Source organism: Nerophis lumbriciformis, linkage group LG38, assembly GCF_033978685.3.
Source record: "Nerophis lumbriciformis linkage group LG38, RoL_Nlum_v2.1, whole genome shotgun sequence".
Classification (NCBI taxonomy): Eukaryota; Metazoa; Chordata; class Actinopteri; order Syngnathiformes; family Syngnathidae; genus Nerophis; species Nerophis lumbriciformis.
Window position 1 is genome coordinate 19169621 of NC_084585.2, and position 16820 is coordinate 19186440.

The window sequence follows — 16820 nt, forward strand, 5'->3', positions numbered from 1 at the left end:
AATCCAATCAGTGCTTGATTAAAGAGAAAATTCCCTCAAATAAAAACAATCAAGTGTACCGCTTGGCCACCAGGATGAATCTCTTTGGTTAATTACTGCATGTTTCATGCTTATTCATTGAAAAACTATGGTGAGAAGAGTTGAATTAGATTATTTGACACCCTATTAAAGCTTTAGAACTGTTCAATGGGTTTCAATTAACTCAAAGTATGGCGGTTAATTTGTGTCTTTATTATGAAAACTTTTTTTTGATACTAGATCCGGCCCGCGAATGAATGATCTATGGCCCCCGGGATGATATTTGATTAGTATTAGAACCGGCCCGCAGGCCACAGCCGCCTGCTGCTGTTTTGCACGCAGCAATACTCCATCAGTTTTGGCGCTAGGAATTTTCAAAATGCGGTCCCAGGGACCCCATCAAGTCATAAAAATGGGGTCCCACAGTACATTTTTGGGGTCCCCCTTTTTTTGTAAGCGTTTTGAAAACAAATGATAAATGTATGCATTATCCTGTTATTGTCACAAGGTGTTGGTGGTGACAAACACCAAGATGCAGAGATGGCAGGCTTGGTGCAGGAAAACATGATTTAATGTCCAAAATAAGGCAAACCAGGAACCAGGAACAGGCAAACTGGAGACAGGGAACAGAAACAAGCAAACAGGAAAACTGGAAACAGCCAACAGTCCACAGCATACAGCTACAACAACAGTGACAATACTCCAGCCCTGACTGGAGGGCAAAGCAGGTCTAAATAGCAGCCAGCTGATTGACACCAGGTGTGGCCAGGTGCCAATCAGCCGCAGCTGAGGGGAAACAGGCTCAGGGAGACAAGCAGGAAACTGAACCAAAATAAGAGCACTGACAGGAAATAAAAACAAACACAGAGGAAAAACCAAAACATAACTAAACTGTCAGTGACAAACCTGACAGTTATATCTCACATTCTATAATGTGTTTTGGAAAAAGGTTGTCACAAACGTTACTTCATTCATTAAATAAAAAAATACAAAAGAAAACACATTTTTATGCATATGTAAATGTATTCAGTTATAAACATTCATTCACTTTCTTCTTTCCTTCATGGATCTGAACTTTACCGCTGCCGGTATTTTTGTCATAATATTTTCAGAATGTGTTTGTTCTATTTTTGGCCAAAGTAGGACAAAGAAAACAATCTGAAGATTTCTTTATATTTTTGTTTTAATACCATGATTTTAATAGTCCGGCCCGTGTGTGCACAGATTTTCCTCCATGCGGCCCCTGAGCTAAAATGAGTTTGACACCCCCGGTGTAACTGAATTAGAATTTTGTGAACTTAATTTTTTTTACAACAAAATCTGCAGACAATTTAATTTAAAAAAAAGAATTGTGTTTTAAAATGCAGTGTAAAAAATTAAGCGTAAATAATTCAGTGTATATACATTTTGTGTAAAAAAAAATTGTGTTTAAGAATTTCGTGTAAAAAAAATTCAGTGTTGAAAAATCTGCTGCTTCAAAATGCAAGACTCACTTCCGGTAAATTAAGACTGGAGCGATCGTGTCTCAGAACCAGCCAATGAGGTGTCAAGTTTGAAGTCACGTGACACGGGTCTTGCAAAATAGCATGAAAGAGGCAGTTAACTGGGCGACCTTGGCACAATACAACATCATTAACACTTCAATGCAGCCAGCTGGATATTTTAAAACTATAGAAATGATTCCAATGGTTAGAATCTGCACTTTTGAGTGACATACGAAGCTCTGCACGAACAGAGTGGCTCAGAGGGGGCGGGGCTTGTTTATATGTTAGAAGTGTCAGACTGAGGGATAGTTCTACAGCAAAGTTCTGCAGAACATTGACATTATATCGAATATGTAGAGGTTTTTTACCCTTTCCGTTTATGTTTCGCTGTGTTTGTTGCATCTTTGTTGCTCTTGCTCGATCATAAAAGATGTCCTTCAAGGAAGGTGGTCTGCAGTAGAGGAGCAACGTTTATATGTTCACAATATTCAGTGTTTTAGTTAATATTGTAAATCCCACATTATGTGTTTTCATGAATGTCTTTTCAGTAAAAAACAAAAGACCATCTCAAAAATGTTTGTACTAATCAGCATTGAAATGTTAAGTATGTTGTCTTATGCCAAGGTAGCCCAGTTAACTGCTTTATAATGCTGTTTTGCAAGACCCGTGTCATGTGACTTTAAACATGACACCTCATTGGCTGGTTCTGAGATAGGATCAATTGCTTGAGACTTATTTTACCAAAAGTCTTGCTTTTTGAAGCAGCGAATTTTTCAACACTGAATTTTTCAGCACTGATTCTTTTTACACTGAATGTTCATACACTGATTTTTTTACACTGAATTTGTATGAACTTAATTTTTATACACTGATTTTTTTACACTGAATTTTTATGAACTTAACGTTTATACTCAGATTTTTTTACACTGAATTTTTATGAACTTGATTTTTTTTACACTGAATTTTTATGAACTTAATTTTTATACCCTGATTTTTTTACACTGAATTTTAATGAACTTAATTTTTATACTTTTTTTTTTTTACACTAAATTTTGATACACTGAATTTGTTTCAATTAAATTGTCAGCGTAATTTAATGTAAAGAACTTCAGTTCACAAAACTTAAACACAAAAAAACATATTTATTTCAGAATAAAGACACAAACCTCCATATAGATGCCAAAAAATAAGCTCTTGAAAATGAGCCAACTTACCTGACCGACCCCCATTTTAGGGAACCCATGCACTTCCTGTAAGGCAGAGATGCGCGAGTCATTGACGAGTTGTTCAAAACTCGCAAGTCTTTTACAAAATAAGGACTCACGGGTACTCGTCTTCGCTAACTCGTTCACTTACTCAAGTTTCACCGACTCCCGGGTTGAGGAAGACTCAAGTTTCACTTGCTATATGATAGCACCGAGGATAGGATACTAAGCGTGGTATCAGCATCGATATCTACTGTTTATTTTCACAAATATCGTATTTTGTTGTTTGTATTGGTATTGTTTTATATTGTTCTATATTAATACTATACGTTTGTTTGTCTAAAATATGTGTCTTGTGTTTTATATAATAACTCATGATTAACAAATGAATCACAAAATCATTCAAGGATCTTGAAATATTTCAAGTACAAATGATCGGTAATACTTGCTGCTTATTGATTTGATGTCGGATCGAGTATTTGGTCAAATATTGATAGGAATGATCAGTATTGGGTTGATACTAGCATGGTGCGATTGATATTCTTCATTTATCTTCTATGTTGATTTTCAAAACTATGTTTTTTAATCTTATTTTGCGCTCAAACTCAAGGAATTAGTTATTGAATACAGCATGATTTGTGGCCAAACATCATTTAAATTAAACAAGTTGCAGTTTTTGCTTTTCTTTACCTAATTTGAGTTCAATCTGCTCAAACAATTCCAAAAAATAAAAAAGGGAATAATAGATATTGTTACACTGTCGAATATTGTTGAATTACTCACTAAAAAGTCTGTTTGCCTAAAATCTTTGAGTGTTTAAATCGATTAAAATCATGATCAACGAACGAAAGGCATTATGACAAAAACCTCTCACAAAATGTCAAAGTAAAAAGTATCAGTATCGGTATCGGCAATACTGTCCCTTTATTCACTTGGTATCAGATCAATACCAAAATGTGCAGTATCGCCAGGACATATTCTTAGTCACGTGACAACCACTTCAAAATCTTTCTTATAGTCACTTTGGCACTAAATACAGTAAGTTCATAGCAAGTACCAAACTGTATCGGACTGATTGTAGGATACAGGTTGCCTACTGTACTGGTTCTAGTTTCAATGGCGCCCTGTGCCAGACCCCTCTTTGAACTCAGATTGAAACTCTTCTAACTTTTGTGACTTGCTTTGCTATCCGGCCCGCACAGGGCGCCAAATAAGCGCAGAATACCAATAAATATGAACTTTTCTTACCCCTCATCCTTGCGGCGCCCCCTAAATAATGCTACCAATGTGGTCCATATCTAAAACTGCCGTTGGAAAAAAAAAGGTACAAAATATAACTTTGTCATCATCCAGGCAGACGTTATTGCCACTGAATACATCATAACTTGACTTAATATCATCACACTTCATGCATTTTACAGGAGCTTCTCAAAGCCGAGCAGCATCATTAATTAGTTGGTCGAGAAAGTTTTTTCTTCCTTAAAAAGTACGCAATATTGATGTTGTGTTTGGGTCCCGTTCAGCCCGACCCCGGGCCCTGCTGTTCCTTTACGGTCTGTTCCCTCAATACGTCCCAGAAGAGCATGCTGAGAACTGTGTGAGGAGCCAAGCGGAGGAAGACCGGACCCATGCCTTTGTATAGACCCAGCAGGCCTTCAGCCTGGCACACCTTCAGCATGCAGTCCCAAAAGCCCCGGTAGAGGCGGCCCTGAGAGGAGCAGAGTGGACAAACACATTTTTGGAGCAAGGTGTGAGAACACAGAAGGGTACAGATGATACTGAAAGAGTGATGATAACCACAGAACCGTAAAAGGAAACAAAGTATTAGAGCCTATGTGTCAAAGTCAAGGCCCGCGGGCCCGAATGAATGATCTATGGCCCCCGGGATGATATTTGATTAGTATTAGAACCGGACCGCAGGCCACAGCCGCCTGCTGCTGTTTTGCACGCACCAATACTCCATAATTTTTATGACTTGATGGGGTGCCTGGGACCCCATCAAGTCCTAAAAATGGGGTCCCACAGTAAATTTTTGGGGTCCCGCTTTTTTGTAAGCGTTTTGAAAACAAATGATAAATGTATGCATTATCCTGTTATATCTCACATTCTATATTGTGTTTTGGAAAAAGGTTGCCATAAACGTTCATTAAAAAAAATGCTTTATACATTTGTAAATGTATTCAGTTATAAACATTCATTCACTTTCTTCTTTCCTTCATGGATCTAAACTTTACCGCTGCCGGTTATTTTTTTCTATATTTTTATTGTAATATTTTCAGAACATGTTTGTTCTATTTTTGGCCAAAGTAAGACAAAGAAAACAATCTGAGGTGGTCTTTATTTTTTAGTTTTAATGCCATGGTTTTAACAGTCCGGCCCGCGTGTGCACAGATTTTCCTCCACGCGGCCCCTGAGCTAAAATCAGTTTGACACCCCTGCATTAGAGGCAACCAAGGGCGTAGCACCAAATCCTGGCCCCTTTAAGGCCTCCCAATCCCACCCTAAACTCAACATTGTATGTTTACATGCACTAGAAAAAAATTTAGATTAAAAAAAAAAAAACATGTATAAGCTTTAATGACGTTTTAGACAAAAAAAAATTGGGATTCATAAACACTATATTGCCAAAAGTATTTGGCCACCTGCCTTTACTCACATATGAACTTGAAGTGCCATCCCATGGAATTGTCCAAAATGTTTTGGTATCCTGGAGCATTCAAAGTTCCTATCACTGGAACTAAGGGGCCAAGCCCAACTCCTGAAAAACAACCCCACACCATAATTCCTCCTCCACCAAATTTCACATTCGGCACAATGCAGTCCCAAATGTAGCGTTCTCCTGGCAACCTCCAAACACAGACTCGTCCATCAGATTGCCAGATAGAAAAGCGTGATTCATTACTCCAGAGAACGCGTCTCCACTGCTCTAGAGTCCAGTGGCGACGTGCTTTACACCACTGCATCCCACGCTTTGCATTGGACTTGGTGATGTATGGCTTAGATGCAGCTGCTCGGCCATGGAAACCCATTCCATGAAGCTCTCTGCGTACTGTACGTGGGATAATTGGAAGGTCACATGAAGTTTGGAGCTCTGTAGCAACTGACTGTGCGCTTCAGCATCCACTCACCCCTCTCTGTCAGTTTACGTGGCCTAACACTTGGTGGCTGACTTGCTGTTGTTCTCAAACTCTTCACTTTTCTTATAATAAAGTTGACTTTGGAATATTTAGGAGTAAGGAAATTTCACGACTGGATCTGTTGCACAGGTGGCATCCTATGACAGTTCCACGCTGGAAATCACTGAGAGCGGCCCATTCTTTCACAAATGTTTGTAGAAACAGACTCCATGCCTAAGTGCTTGATTTTATACATCGGGCCAAATGATTAGGACACCTGATTCTCATCATTTGGATGGGTGGCCAAATACTTTTGGCAATATCATGTATTTAGATGAGAAAATATATTAGCTCATCCAGGATGTCGTTGTGGCTTGTGCTGCCCTTTGAGACACTTGTGATTAAGGGCTATATACTTTGATTGATTGATTGATTGATTGATCCTTGAGCTACTACCTTATGGTGGTAGAGGATGTTGCATGTCCCAATGATCCTAGGAGCTATGTTGTCTGGGGCTTCTATATGCCCTCGGTCGGGTCTCCAATGACAAACAGGTCGTCAACCAGACCAAACGCAGCTCAAAGACTTCTATGAATAGACAGTATCGAGAACTGAGGTTTCCCTCACAGAGGTCCCCTTCTAGAGCCAGTTCTGGTTCCCCTGGTTCCCTAAATGGAGAACCGGAGAGGGCTGCTCAGGTGATTCCCTTGTTCTGCTGGGGGACTTCAAAGCCCACGTTGGCAGCGACACTGAAACCTGGAGAGGTGTGATTGGGAAGAACCCGAGTGGTATTGTGTTTTGTTATTGGACTTTAGTGCTTGTCACAGATTGTCCATGACAAACACCATATTCAAACATAAGGGTGTCCATATGTGCACTTGGCACCAGGACACCCTCGACCTCAGTTCCATGATCGACTCTGTAGTTGTGTCATCGGATTTGCAGTCTCATGTTTTGGATAATCGAGAGAAGAGCGGGGCGGAGCTTTTTACCGATCACCACCTGGTGGTGAGTCGGCTCCAATGGTGTGGGAGGATGCCGGACAGACCTGGCAGGCCCAAACGCATGGTGAGGGTCTGCTGGGAATGTCTGGCAGAGTTCTCTGTTTCAATTCCCACCTCCGGAAAAACTTTGAAAATGTCACGAGAGAGGATAATGAGTCTGAGTGGACCATGTTCCGTACCTCTATTGTCAAGGCGGCCGATCGGAGCTGTGGCCGCAAGGTGGTTAGTGCCTGTTGTGGCGGTAATCCTAGAACCTGCTGGTGGTGTTTGAGCGCTTCCGACCGGTAGGAGACCACGGGGAAGACCTAGGACACGGTGGAGAGACTATGTCTATCTGGCCTCGGGATCCCCCGCAAGAAGCAGGACAAAATAGCTGGGGAGAGGGAAGTCTGGGCTTCTCTGCTTAGGCTGCTGCCCTCGCGACCTGACACCACTGTGTTTAAAGTGTAATTCTCGGAACACAGCTCTTTTTATGGCAAATTGTAGAAACCAAATAAACAAAAAAAAATTAAAAGAAAAATAACAAACATTAACGCTAAAACAAAGGAAAAACTAACATTAATAAAAGTAATAATATTAATATTAATAATAATAATGATATTTTTTTGTTTGTTTAAAAAAGTGTTAACAAATTCAATATAAAGCGGACAGAATATTAATTGAATTAATCATATAACCAGTCATCATTCACTTAAATATGATTATAAATCTGTTGAGTTTTCCTTCACTTCACAGTTTAAAAAAGAGATTAGCTGATACAAGGATTATCATCAGTGGTTAATTCGAATTATAATATATCAATATGATTATATTACAAAACCCAAAACCAGTGAAGTTGGCACGTTGTGTAAATGGTAAATAAAAACAGAATACAATGATTTGCAAATCCTTTTCAACCTATATTCAATTGAATAGACTGCAAAGACAAGATATTTAACGTTGGAACTGGAAAAGTTTGCTATTTTTTGCAAATATTAGCTCATTTGGAATTTGATGCCTGCAACATGTTTCAAAAAAGCTGGCACAAGTGACAAAAAAGACTGGGAAAGTTGAGGAATGCTCATCAAACACTTATTTGGAACATCCCACAGGTGAACAGGCTAATTGGGAACAGGTGGGTGCCATGATTGGGTATAAAAGCAACTTCCATGAAATGCTCAGTCATTCACAAACAAGGATGGGGCGAGGGTCACCACTTTGTGAACAAATGCGTGAGCAAATTGTCGAACAGTTTAAGAAAAACATTTCTCAAGCAGCTATTGCAAGGAATTTAGGGATTTCACCATCTACGGTCCGTAATATCATCAAAAGGTTCAGAGAATCTGGAGAAATCTCTGCACGTAAGCAGCATGCCCGTGAACTTCGATCCCTCAGGCGGTACTGCATCAAAAAGCGACATCAGTGTATAAAGGATATCACCACATGGGCTCAGGAACACTTCAGAAAACCACTGTCAGTAACTACAGTTTATTGCTACATCTGTAAGTGCAAGTTAAAACTCTACTACGCAATGCGAAAGCCATTTATCAACAACATCCAGAAACGCAACCGGCTTCGCTGGGCCTGAGCTCATCTAAGATGGACTTGTGCAAAGTGTAAAAGTGTTCTGTGGTCTGACAAGTCCACATTTCAAATTGTTTTTGGAAATTCTGGACGTTGTGTCCTCCGGAACAAAGAGGAAAAGAACCATCCGGATTGTTATAGGCGCAAAGTTCAAAAGCCAGCATGTGCAATGGTATGGGTGCCCAAGGCATGGGTAACTTACACATCTGTGAAGGCACTATTAATGCTGAAAGGTACATACAGGTTTTGGAGCAACATATGTTGCCATCCAAGCAACATTATCATGGATGCCCCTGCTTATTTCAGCAAGACAATGCCAAGCCACGTGTTACAACAGCGTGGCTTCGTAGTAAAAGAGTGCGGGTACTAGACTGGCCTGCCTGTAGTCCAGACCTGTCTCCCATTGAAAATGTGTAGTGCAATATGAAGCCTTCCCCATACTTGAACAACTTAAGCTGTACATCAAGCAAGAATGGGAAAGAATTCACCCTGAAAAGCTTCAAAAATGTGTTTCCTCAGTTCCCAAACGTTTACTGAGTGTTGTTAAAAGGAAAGGCCATGTAACACAGTGGTAAAAATGCCCCTGTGACAACTTTTTTGCAATGTGTTGCTGTCATTAAATTCTAAGTTAATGATTATTTGCAACAAAAAAAAAAACGTTTCTGAATTTGAACATAAAATATATCTTGTCTTTGCAGTCTATTCAATTGAATAACTGTTTCTATTTACGATTTACACAACGTGCCAACTTCACTGGTTTTGGGTTTTGTATTATTAGCGCATATCCTCTGCGATGAGGTGGCGACTTGTCCAGGGTGTACCCCGCCTTCCGCCCGAATGCAGCTGAGATAGGCTCTAGCGCCCCCCGCGACCCCGAACGGGACAAGCGGTAGAAAATTGATGGATGGATGGAGTGCATATCCTGGGGGTTAAAGGTGCTGTTTGCAGCTTCCTCACAGTTACATTTATCAAAGCAAAAACTACAACAATAACACCACAGGCTGGCTTAGGTTACCATTAGTGGTTTAACAGAACATATTTGTTTGACAATTGTAAAAAAAATTTAACAATTAAAAAGTTTATGTTATAAGTTTTTTTACCGGCCCGAATAAAATGATTGGTGTTTACGGCGGTCACTCACCCGGTCTCCTCAACACGCGCAGAGAGCGCATGCACACAAAATTGGCAATCATGTTGTTGTTATGAGAGAACATACTGTGTATTCAATGACAGCTAACGCTAGCTATCCAAACTGTTATTAGCTAACAACCCTTAAAGCTAATGCGCATGCATGTGTTACTTAAGTACATATTTACGTCATTATGTATGAGAAGCCGTAAGAGGGCGGGACATTGGAAAGCTGGCACCCTCTAGGCCAGGGGTGTCAAACTCATTTTAGTGGGGGGGCCACATGGAGAAAAATCTACTCCCAAGTGGGCCGGACTGGTAAAATCACGGCACGATAACTTAAAAATAAAGACAACTTCAGATTGTTTTCTTTGTTTAAAAATAGAACAAGCACATTCTGAAAATGTACAAATCATAATGTTGTTGTGGTTTTTTACACTTAAATGTTGCGGTTAATAGTATTCTATCTTTATTTGTCATTATTTATACTTTCTGAATAAATTATGTGATAATGTTCATCAGTCAACTCATTGGTGTTTATTTTCAATCTATCAAGATAAAAAAAAAATAATATCAAAATAAAATTACAGCATGTTATTTACATAGTTTGCTCAATTTCCTTGACTGGTGCACCAACATGTGGTTTATTTTATTTTACATATGTAGCATAATCTACAAAGATACAAAGAATTGCTATTGCAACATCTAGTGGACACATTTAGAACAGCTGTTTCTTTCATTCAAAAATGTTGGCTCATTTTTATACTTAGCAAACTCATCCCGCGGGCTGGATAAAACCTGTTCGCGGGCCGTACGTTTGACACCCCTGCTCTAGGCATCTGTGTGAATGTTGCAAAAAGCCACTTTCAGCCTTCCACTGTCTTTAAAACCTGGTGATGCCTCTGCTTTTAACTTTAATAGAGGGTCCTTGGACGCACTACAGTTACGTGCAATGAGATGCAAAAGTGAAACTTGTACATAACTTTCTCCTATAGGTAGTCTAAGACATTATTAATTTGATTCAGGAAACTATATGATTTTTATATTAACATTTATAATGTAGTTGTTTTTTTTTATAACTTGACAGAAACATTTAAAAAAAAAAAAAAAAAAAAGCTTAATTACGTTTGGGGTCCCAGCAATGTTCCCTCTAATTGTTCATGTGTGTGAGCAAACGCAAAAACTCCCTGAGCATTCAGTGGAGCACATGTGAGCAACATCAGACGTGCACACTGTGGCTACACCAGCACCACACCTGTCCCAAACCTGACTAAATAACAAGTTCAAACTCCATCCATCCATCCATTTTCTACCGCTTGTCCCTTTTGGGGTCGCGGGGGGTGCTGCATTCAGGCGGAAGGCGGTGTACACCCTGGACAAGTCCCCACCTCATCGCAGGGCCAACACAGATAGACAGACAACATTCTCTTATTATTATAATCAAATGACAGCAGTCATTTCCATGAGATGATTTTCTAATATAAGTGTTTAGGCCCACTTACAATGACAATAACAAAAAATATTGTTTTTCATGAACTGTGTACTTGTATTGTTTGTCTGGGTGGAGGTCCTGCTTTGGAAATAACTTGTACCCCTTTCAGACATTGCATTTAGTTCCCATTAAAACATTCACATGTTGTAAGCAGGGGGAGCATATGTACATTCCTGCAACTTCCTGTTTGTAAAAAATATATTTTTATTAGTATTTATTTAATATACTAACAGCATTTCATGATTAATATTTATAAATTAAGATTCCTAATAAATGACACTAGAATAAGCACACATTTGATTGGTAAATCATAGTGTAACGACCTGGAATGACACTTTATGTGTGGTGTTGGAGTTGTCCGACTTTTTGTGTGGCTGTAAACGCATCACTGGCTAAGTGCCATATGTGCATGTGTTGGCGCAAGTGAGAAAGAGCGAGCGGCTGCTGTTGATATAACAAAGTTGCTTTTGGTCTAGTTTGTACTGCAGAAAATGACCACTTTTGCTAGATATAATTTTTTTTACTAATATTTTGGTGATGTGTTTATGGCCGACAATAAAGAGTTTTGCTCAGTAAAGTGATGGATGGAATTCATGTCCTCAAAGCGTCTCGACAGACGTTACAATATTTGAACAATGATGACGAAAACTGTTTTCTCTGTCGTGTCCGTGTGTCGAAAATTGTTATGCGCTTATTTTTTTATTTGATTTTGTGCGTAGCATAGATTTGCCGTGCGCAAAGGACACTTGAGTAGTGCGCAATTGCACAGGCGCGCACCTTAGAGGGAACGTTGGGTCCCAGAACAACATCCCCACTTTCCCCTTCCCTGCACTCTCCCTGTTCTGGCTGCTCAGCACAATATGGCTGAAGCGGCATAAAGTAAGTCACTGATCAATTAGGCAATTTCTTTTTACGCATGAATGTTGACGCAGCACAACCCACCTCGTGAAACTCATCCACCGGCTGATTGTAGAGTCGCGTGCTGATGACGTCAAAGGGTGTCATGGCGACGGCCACGGCGACCCCGCTGATGCTGGCCGCCATCAAAGCCGTGAGCCAGCTGCCAGGGCCGAACCACTGCAAGGACGAAGGGAGAGATATTAGCTAGCAGCCGCTCAATCACGTGCGCTCCAAAAATGGCAGCCGTTGAGCCCGCCGCCCACCTGTGAATGTGTGACCCACTCCTTGGCCGAGGTGAAGGTTGCCAGTTGAGCAGCTGAGCCGACGGCGACTCGAGGCACGGCTCCGTTCACACCCCTCCAGAGTCCGAGTAAACCCTCTTTTCTGTATATGGTGACAAAGGCACTGGACGCTCCCTGCAATGTGCAAAGAGAGGATCTTTGATGTGCATATTTTTATTTATTGCAGAACGTCTTAAAAAGTAGAATATCATCAAGGATCTTTGGCTAGTGTTGTTGCTGTAGGTCGGGGGTCAGCAACCCACGGCTCTTTAGCGCCGCCCTAGTGGCTGCCTGGAGCATTTTTAAAAAAGGATTGAAAATGAAAAAAGATGGGGGAAAATATTTTTTTGGTTTTGGTATGTTTTTTGTTTGAGGACAAACATGACACAAATCTTCCCAATTGTTAGATAGCCCACTGTTTAATATGTTTGTGTGTATGCTTCACTGATGAGACTATTTGGTGAACATCGTTTTGTCCTACTAATTTCGGCGGTTCCTGAACTCACCATAGTGTGGACCGTGATGCAATAGTTTGTTACATGTAAAATCTTCCACTCCTTTGTCTCATTTTGTCCACCAAAAGTTTCATGCTGTGCGTTAATGCACAAAGGTGTGCTTTGTTGATGTTATTGACTTATTGGAGTGCTAATCAGGCATATTTGGTCACTGCATGACTACAAGCTAATCAATGCTATCATGCTATTTAGGCTAGCTGTATGTACATATTGCATCATTATACCTCATTTGTAGGTATATTTGAGCTAATTTAATATCCTTTACTTTTATCTTCTTTGTATATAATTTAGTTTTGCACGTCTCATGTCACATTATCTGTATGTAATATTGGCTGCATTTCTGATAAATGTTTGTGTGCCAAGTTGTTCCAGACCACAGCAAACATTACTTAGCTTGCCAAAGATTGTAATAAATCTATTAGAAGAAGACAGCCTGTTGTTTCCTTTAACTTGGACACACATATCTACACCTTTGGCCATTAAAAGCCAGTAATTTCCAGGATTTACTAACGGTTTCTAATGTTGTAAAAATGTGTAGAATAAATATTAAATTTCAACATTTCTGTCAATGAAGATTTGCTTCAGCCTGCAACACATAGTCATTTTGATAGTAGGCTATTATAGCTAATATAGACACATACATCATGTGTTGCTTTCATTATAAGACATATATACAGCTTTTCATTTTTTGCGGCTCCAGACAGATTTGTTTTTTGTATTTTTGGCCTTACAGCATATGGCTCTTTCAACGTTTTTGGTTGCTGACCCTTGCTGTATGTACTTAAAGACAGCAGAGTGCTCCTGCCATATAGATAATCTTTGTTTCGGGTTTTTGCAGTGTATTCCTTTAAAAAAAGCAATGCGTTACTGACCAATGGATGATCTTCGACCAGCGCTGTTGCAGTATACACATGAAAAAATCAGAGCCCTTTGACTAGCACTTTTTCCGTAAACACCTAAAAACCAACTCACTTTTGTCTGTAGGACCTTTTACTAGATTTTGTTTTAGCGTGTGTGCTTAAAAACAGCCTAGCGTTTCCATCATATGGTCTTTGAATGGCATTTTGCAGTAGAGTCCATAATTAACAACCGCCGTCTTGTATAGAAGATCTTTGACTAGCACTTTTGCAGTATGCACTTAAAAGCAGGCGACCCCTCCTGTCATACTGAGGATCTTTGACAAACGTTTTTGCAGTAGATTCCTAAAAAGAGCAAAGCACTCTTCTTATCCAGAAGATTGTTGTCTAACATTTTTGCAGTACAACCGAAAAACAGCAGGGTACTTATGTCGTATGAAGGATCTTTGGCTAGTTTTCTTGCATTAGATACCTAAAAACAGAAAAGTACTCATCTTATTTAGAAGATCTTTGACTAACATTTTTGCATTAGGCCTTAATAAGCAGCAGAGCGCTTCTGTTAAATAGAGAATATTTGCAGAATATTCTTTAAAAAATGAAATCATGCCTCTTATATAGAAGGGTAAGCACTTTTGCAGGAGTCACTTAAAAACAGCAGACCACTTTTGTCATATAGAGCAGTGTTTTTCAACCTTTTTTGAGCCAAGGCACATTTTTTTCATTGAAAAAATACGGAGGCACACCACCAGCAGAAACGTTGAAAAATGAAACTCTACCAGGTTTGTTTTTTTTAGTTTGTTGTTTTGCTGTGTGTAGTGCTTTAGTTCCTGTCTTGCGCTGTTATTTTGGTGGCTTTTCCTGTTTTGTTGGTGTTTTCCTGTAGCAGTTTCACGTCTTCCTTTGAGTGCTATTGAGGGGCGGTATGGCGTGGTGGGTAGAGCGGCCGTGCCAGAAACCTGAGGGTTGCAGGTTCCCTCCCTGCCTCTTGACATCCAAATCGCTGCCGTTGTGTCCTTGGGCAGGACATATGCTATGATGATGATAGGTGGTGGTCGGAGGGGCTGTAGGCGCAAACTGGCAGCCTCGCTTCCGTCAGTCTACCCCAGGGCAGCTGTGGCTACAAATGTAGCTTACCACCACCATGTGTGAATGAATGATGGGTTCTCACTTCTCTGTGAGCGCTTTGTGTATCTAATAATAGAATAGTGTGATATAAAATCTAATACATTATTATTATTATTGCCTGACCTGCTTTGTATTGGCAATCAAGACTATTTCAGTTGTGCGGACGCTTTCCTTCTTTGTGGGGACATTGTTGATTGTCATGTCATGTACGGACACACACTGTAAGTTTTTGCTGTCATCCAACATTCTGTTTTTGTTTACTTTGTAGCCAGTTCTGTTTTACTTACGTTTTGCATAGCCATCCCTATGCTTCAGTGCCTTTTCCTAGCGGGACTTGCCTTTTGTTCATTTTTGTTTTAAGCCTTACATACCTTTTTACCTGCATGCTGTCTCCCGCTGTGCTCTGCATATTGGGATCTCGACAAACCATCCTTGACGCGTCCCGACTTCTACAAAGCAATTAACTACCTGCTGCCACCTACTGAAGTACTACATGGTTACCCTGCCAAGCTCTATACGGCACAGACACTAGACAACGGCACATTATTTGCAGATTATAATTATTGATTTGCAAAATTCAATACATTTTGGATTTTGGACCAATTAGGTGAAGTTGCATAATTTCCCACGGCACACCAGACAATATCTCACGGCACACTAGTGTGCCGCGGCACAGTGGTTGAAAAACACTGATATAGAGGATCTTTCATTCGTCTTCCTGAGGTAAATTCTTAAAAGCATCAAAACACTTCTCATACATAAAAGGCTTTTGGCGAGTGCTTTTGCAGTATGCACTTAAAAACAGCAGCTCATGCTAGTTATAGATCATTGACAAGATTTGTTAGGGTAAGTCCTTAAAAAGAGCCTACCGTATAGTCTCACAGTTGTATAGTCTTTCAATGATATTCCCAGAAACCAGCAAAACACTCCTCTTATATAGACAATGTTTTACAAACATTTTTGCAGTAAGCCTTTAAAAACAGCACAGCGCTCCATTCATATAGTAGATCTTTGACTAGTGTTCTTGCAGTAGATTCCTAAAAACAGCAAATCACTGCTCTTACATAGAAGAGTTTTGACTAGCGCTTTTGCCATATGCACTTAGCTACTCACTCGTGTCATATACAGTATTTAAATCATCTTGTAGAGTAGGCCCTTAAAGACAGCAGAATGCTTCCGTCATATAGAGGATCTTTGACTCGTGTTCTTGCAGAAGATTTAATAAAAACTGCAAAGCACTCCTTTTATATAAAATCATTTTGACCAGTGCTTTTGCAGTATAAATGTGAAAACATGAAATTACTCCAGTTATATAGAGGATCTTTGATTAACGTTTTCGTAGTACATTCCTAAAAACAGCAAAGCACTCTCTATAGAAGATTTTTTACTAACATTTTTGCAATACGCACTTATATACGGCACAGCGCTTTCATCATATTATGAAGAATCTTTGACCAGTGTTCTTGCTGTACATTCCTAAAAACAGCAAAGCATTCATTTTATATAGAAGGATTTTTACTAGCACTTTTGCAGCATATCCTTAAAAACAGCAACTCACTCTTGTCATATACATAGATCATTAACACGATTTTATTGAAAATAGGTCTTTAAAAAGAGCATAGCGTTCGGTTATGCACTAGTAATGTATTGTGTACAGAGAGAAATACTAGTATAAATATAGTAGTAGTGTAGTGTGTACATAAAGCTATAGTAGTAGTGTATTGTGTACAGAGAGAAATACTAGTATAAATATAGTAGTAGTGTAGTGTGTACATAAAGCTATAGTAGTAGTGTATTGTGTACAGAGATAAATACTAGTATAAATATAGTAGTAGTGTAGTGTGTACATAAAGCTATAGTAGTAGTGTATTGTGTACATAAAGTTATAGTAGTAGTGTTTTGTGTAAATATAGATATAGTAGTAATGTATTGTGTACAGAGAAAAATACAAGTCTGGATATAGAAGTAGTGTATTGTGTACAGAGATACTGAAAATACTAGTATAGACATACTAGTAGTGTATAGTGTACATAATAGTAGTGTATTGTGTACATACTAGTAGTGTATTGTGTACATATAGATACCGTTTAATAGTAGTATACTGTGCACATAGATATACTAACAGTATTGTG

The 16820-nt window shown here is 39.4% G+C and overlaps 1 protein-coding gene across 2 annotated transcripts in view; it reads right to left on the bottom strand.

Moving 5' to 3' along the window:
* Positions 1 to 3587: 3587 nt before the first annotated feature.
* Positions 3588 to 16820, bottom strand: part of slc25a34 (solute carrier family 25 member 34) — a 32917-nt gene continuing 19684 nt past the window's right edge. For both annotated transcript variants that reach the window (XM_061932259.2, XM_072912634.1), the window contains exons 4-6: positions 12174 to 12326; positions 11953 to 12087; positions 3588 to 4415 (exon numbers count right to left, since the gene is read on the bottom strand). In XM_061932259.2, the coding sequence (XP_061788243.1) occupies positions 4227 to 4415; positions 11953 to 12087; positions 12174 to 12326 (477 nt within the window). In that variant the 3' untranslated portion in view covers positions 3588 to 4226. The remainder of the gene's footprint in view (positions 4416 to 11952; positions 12088 to 12173; positions 12327 to 16820) is intronic.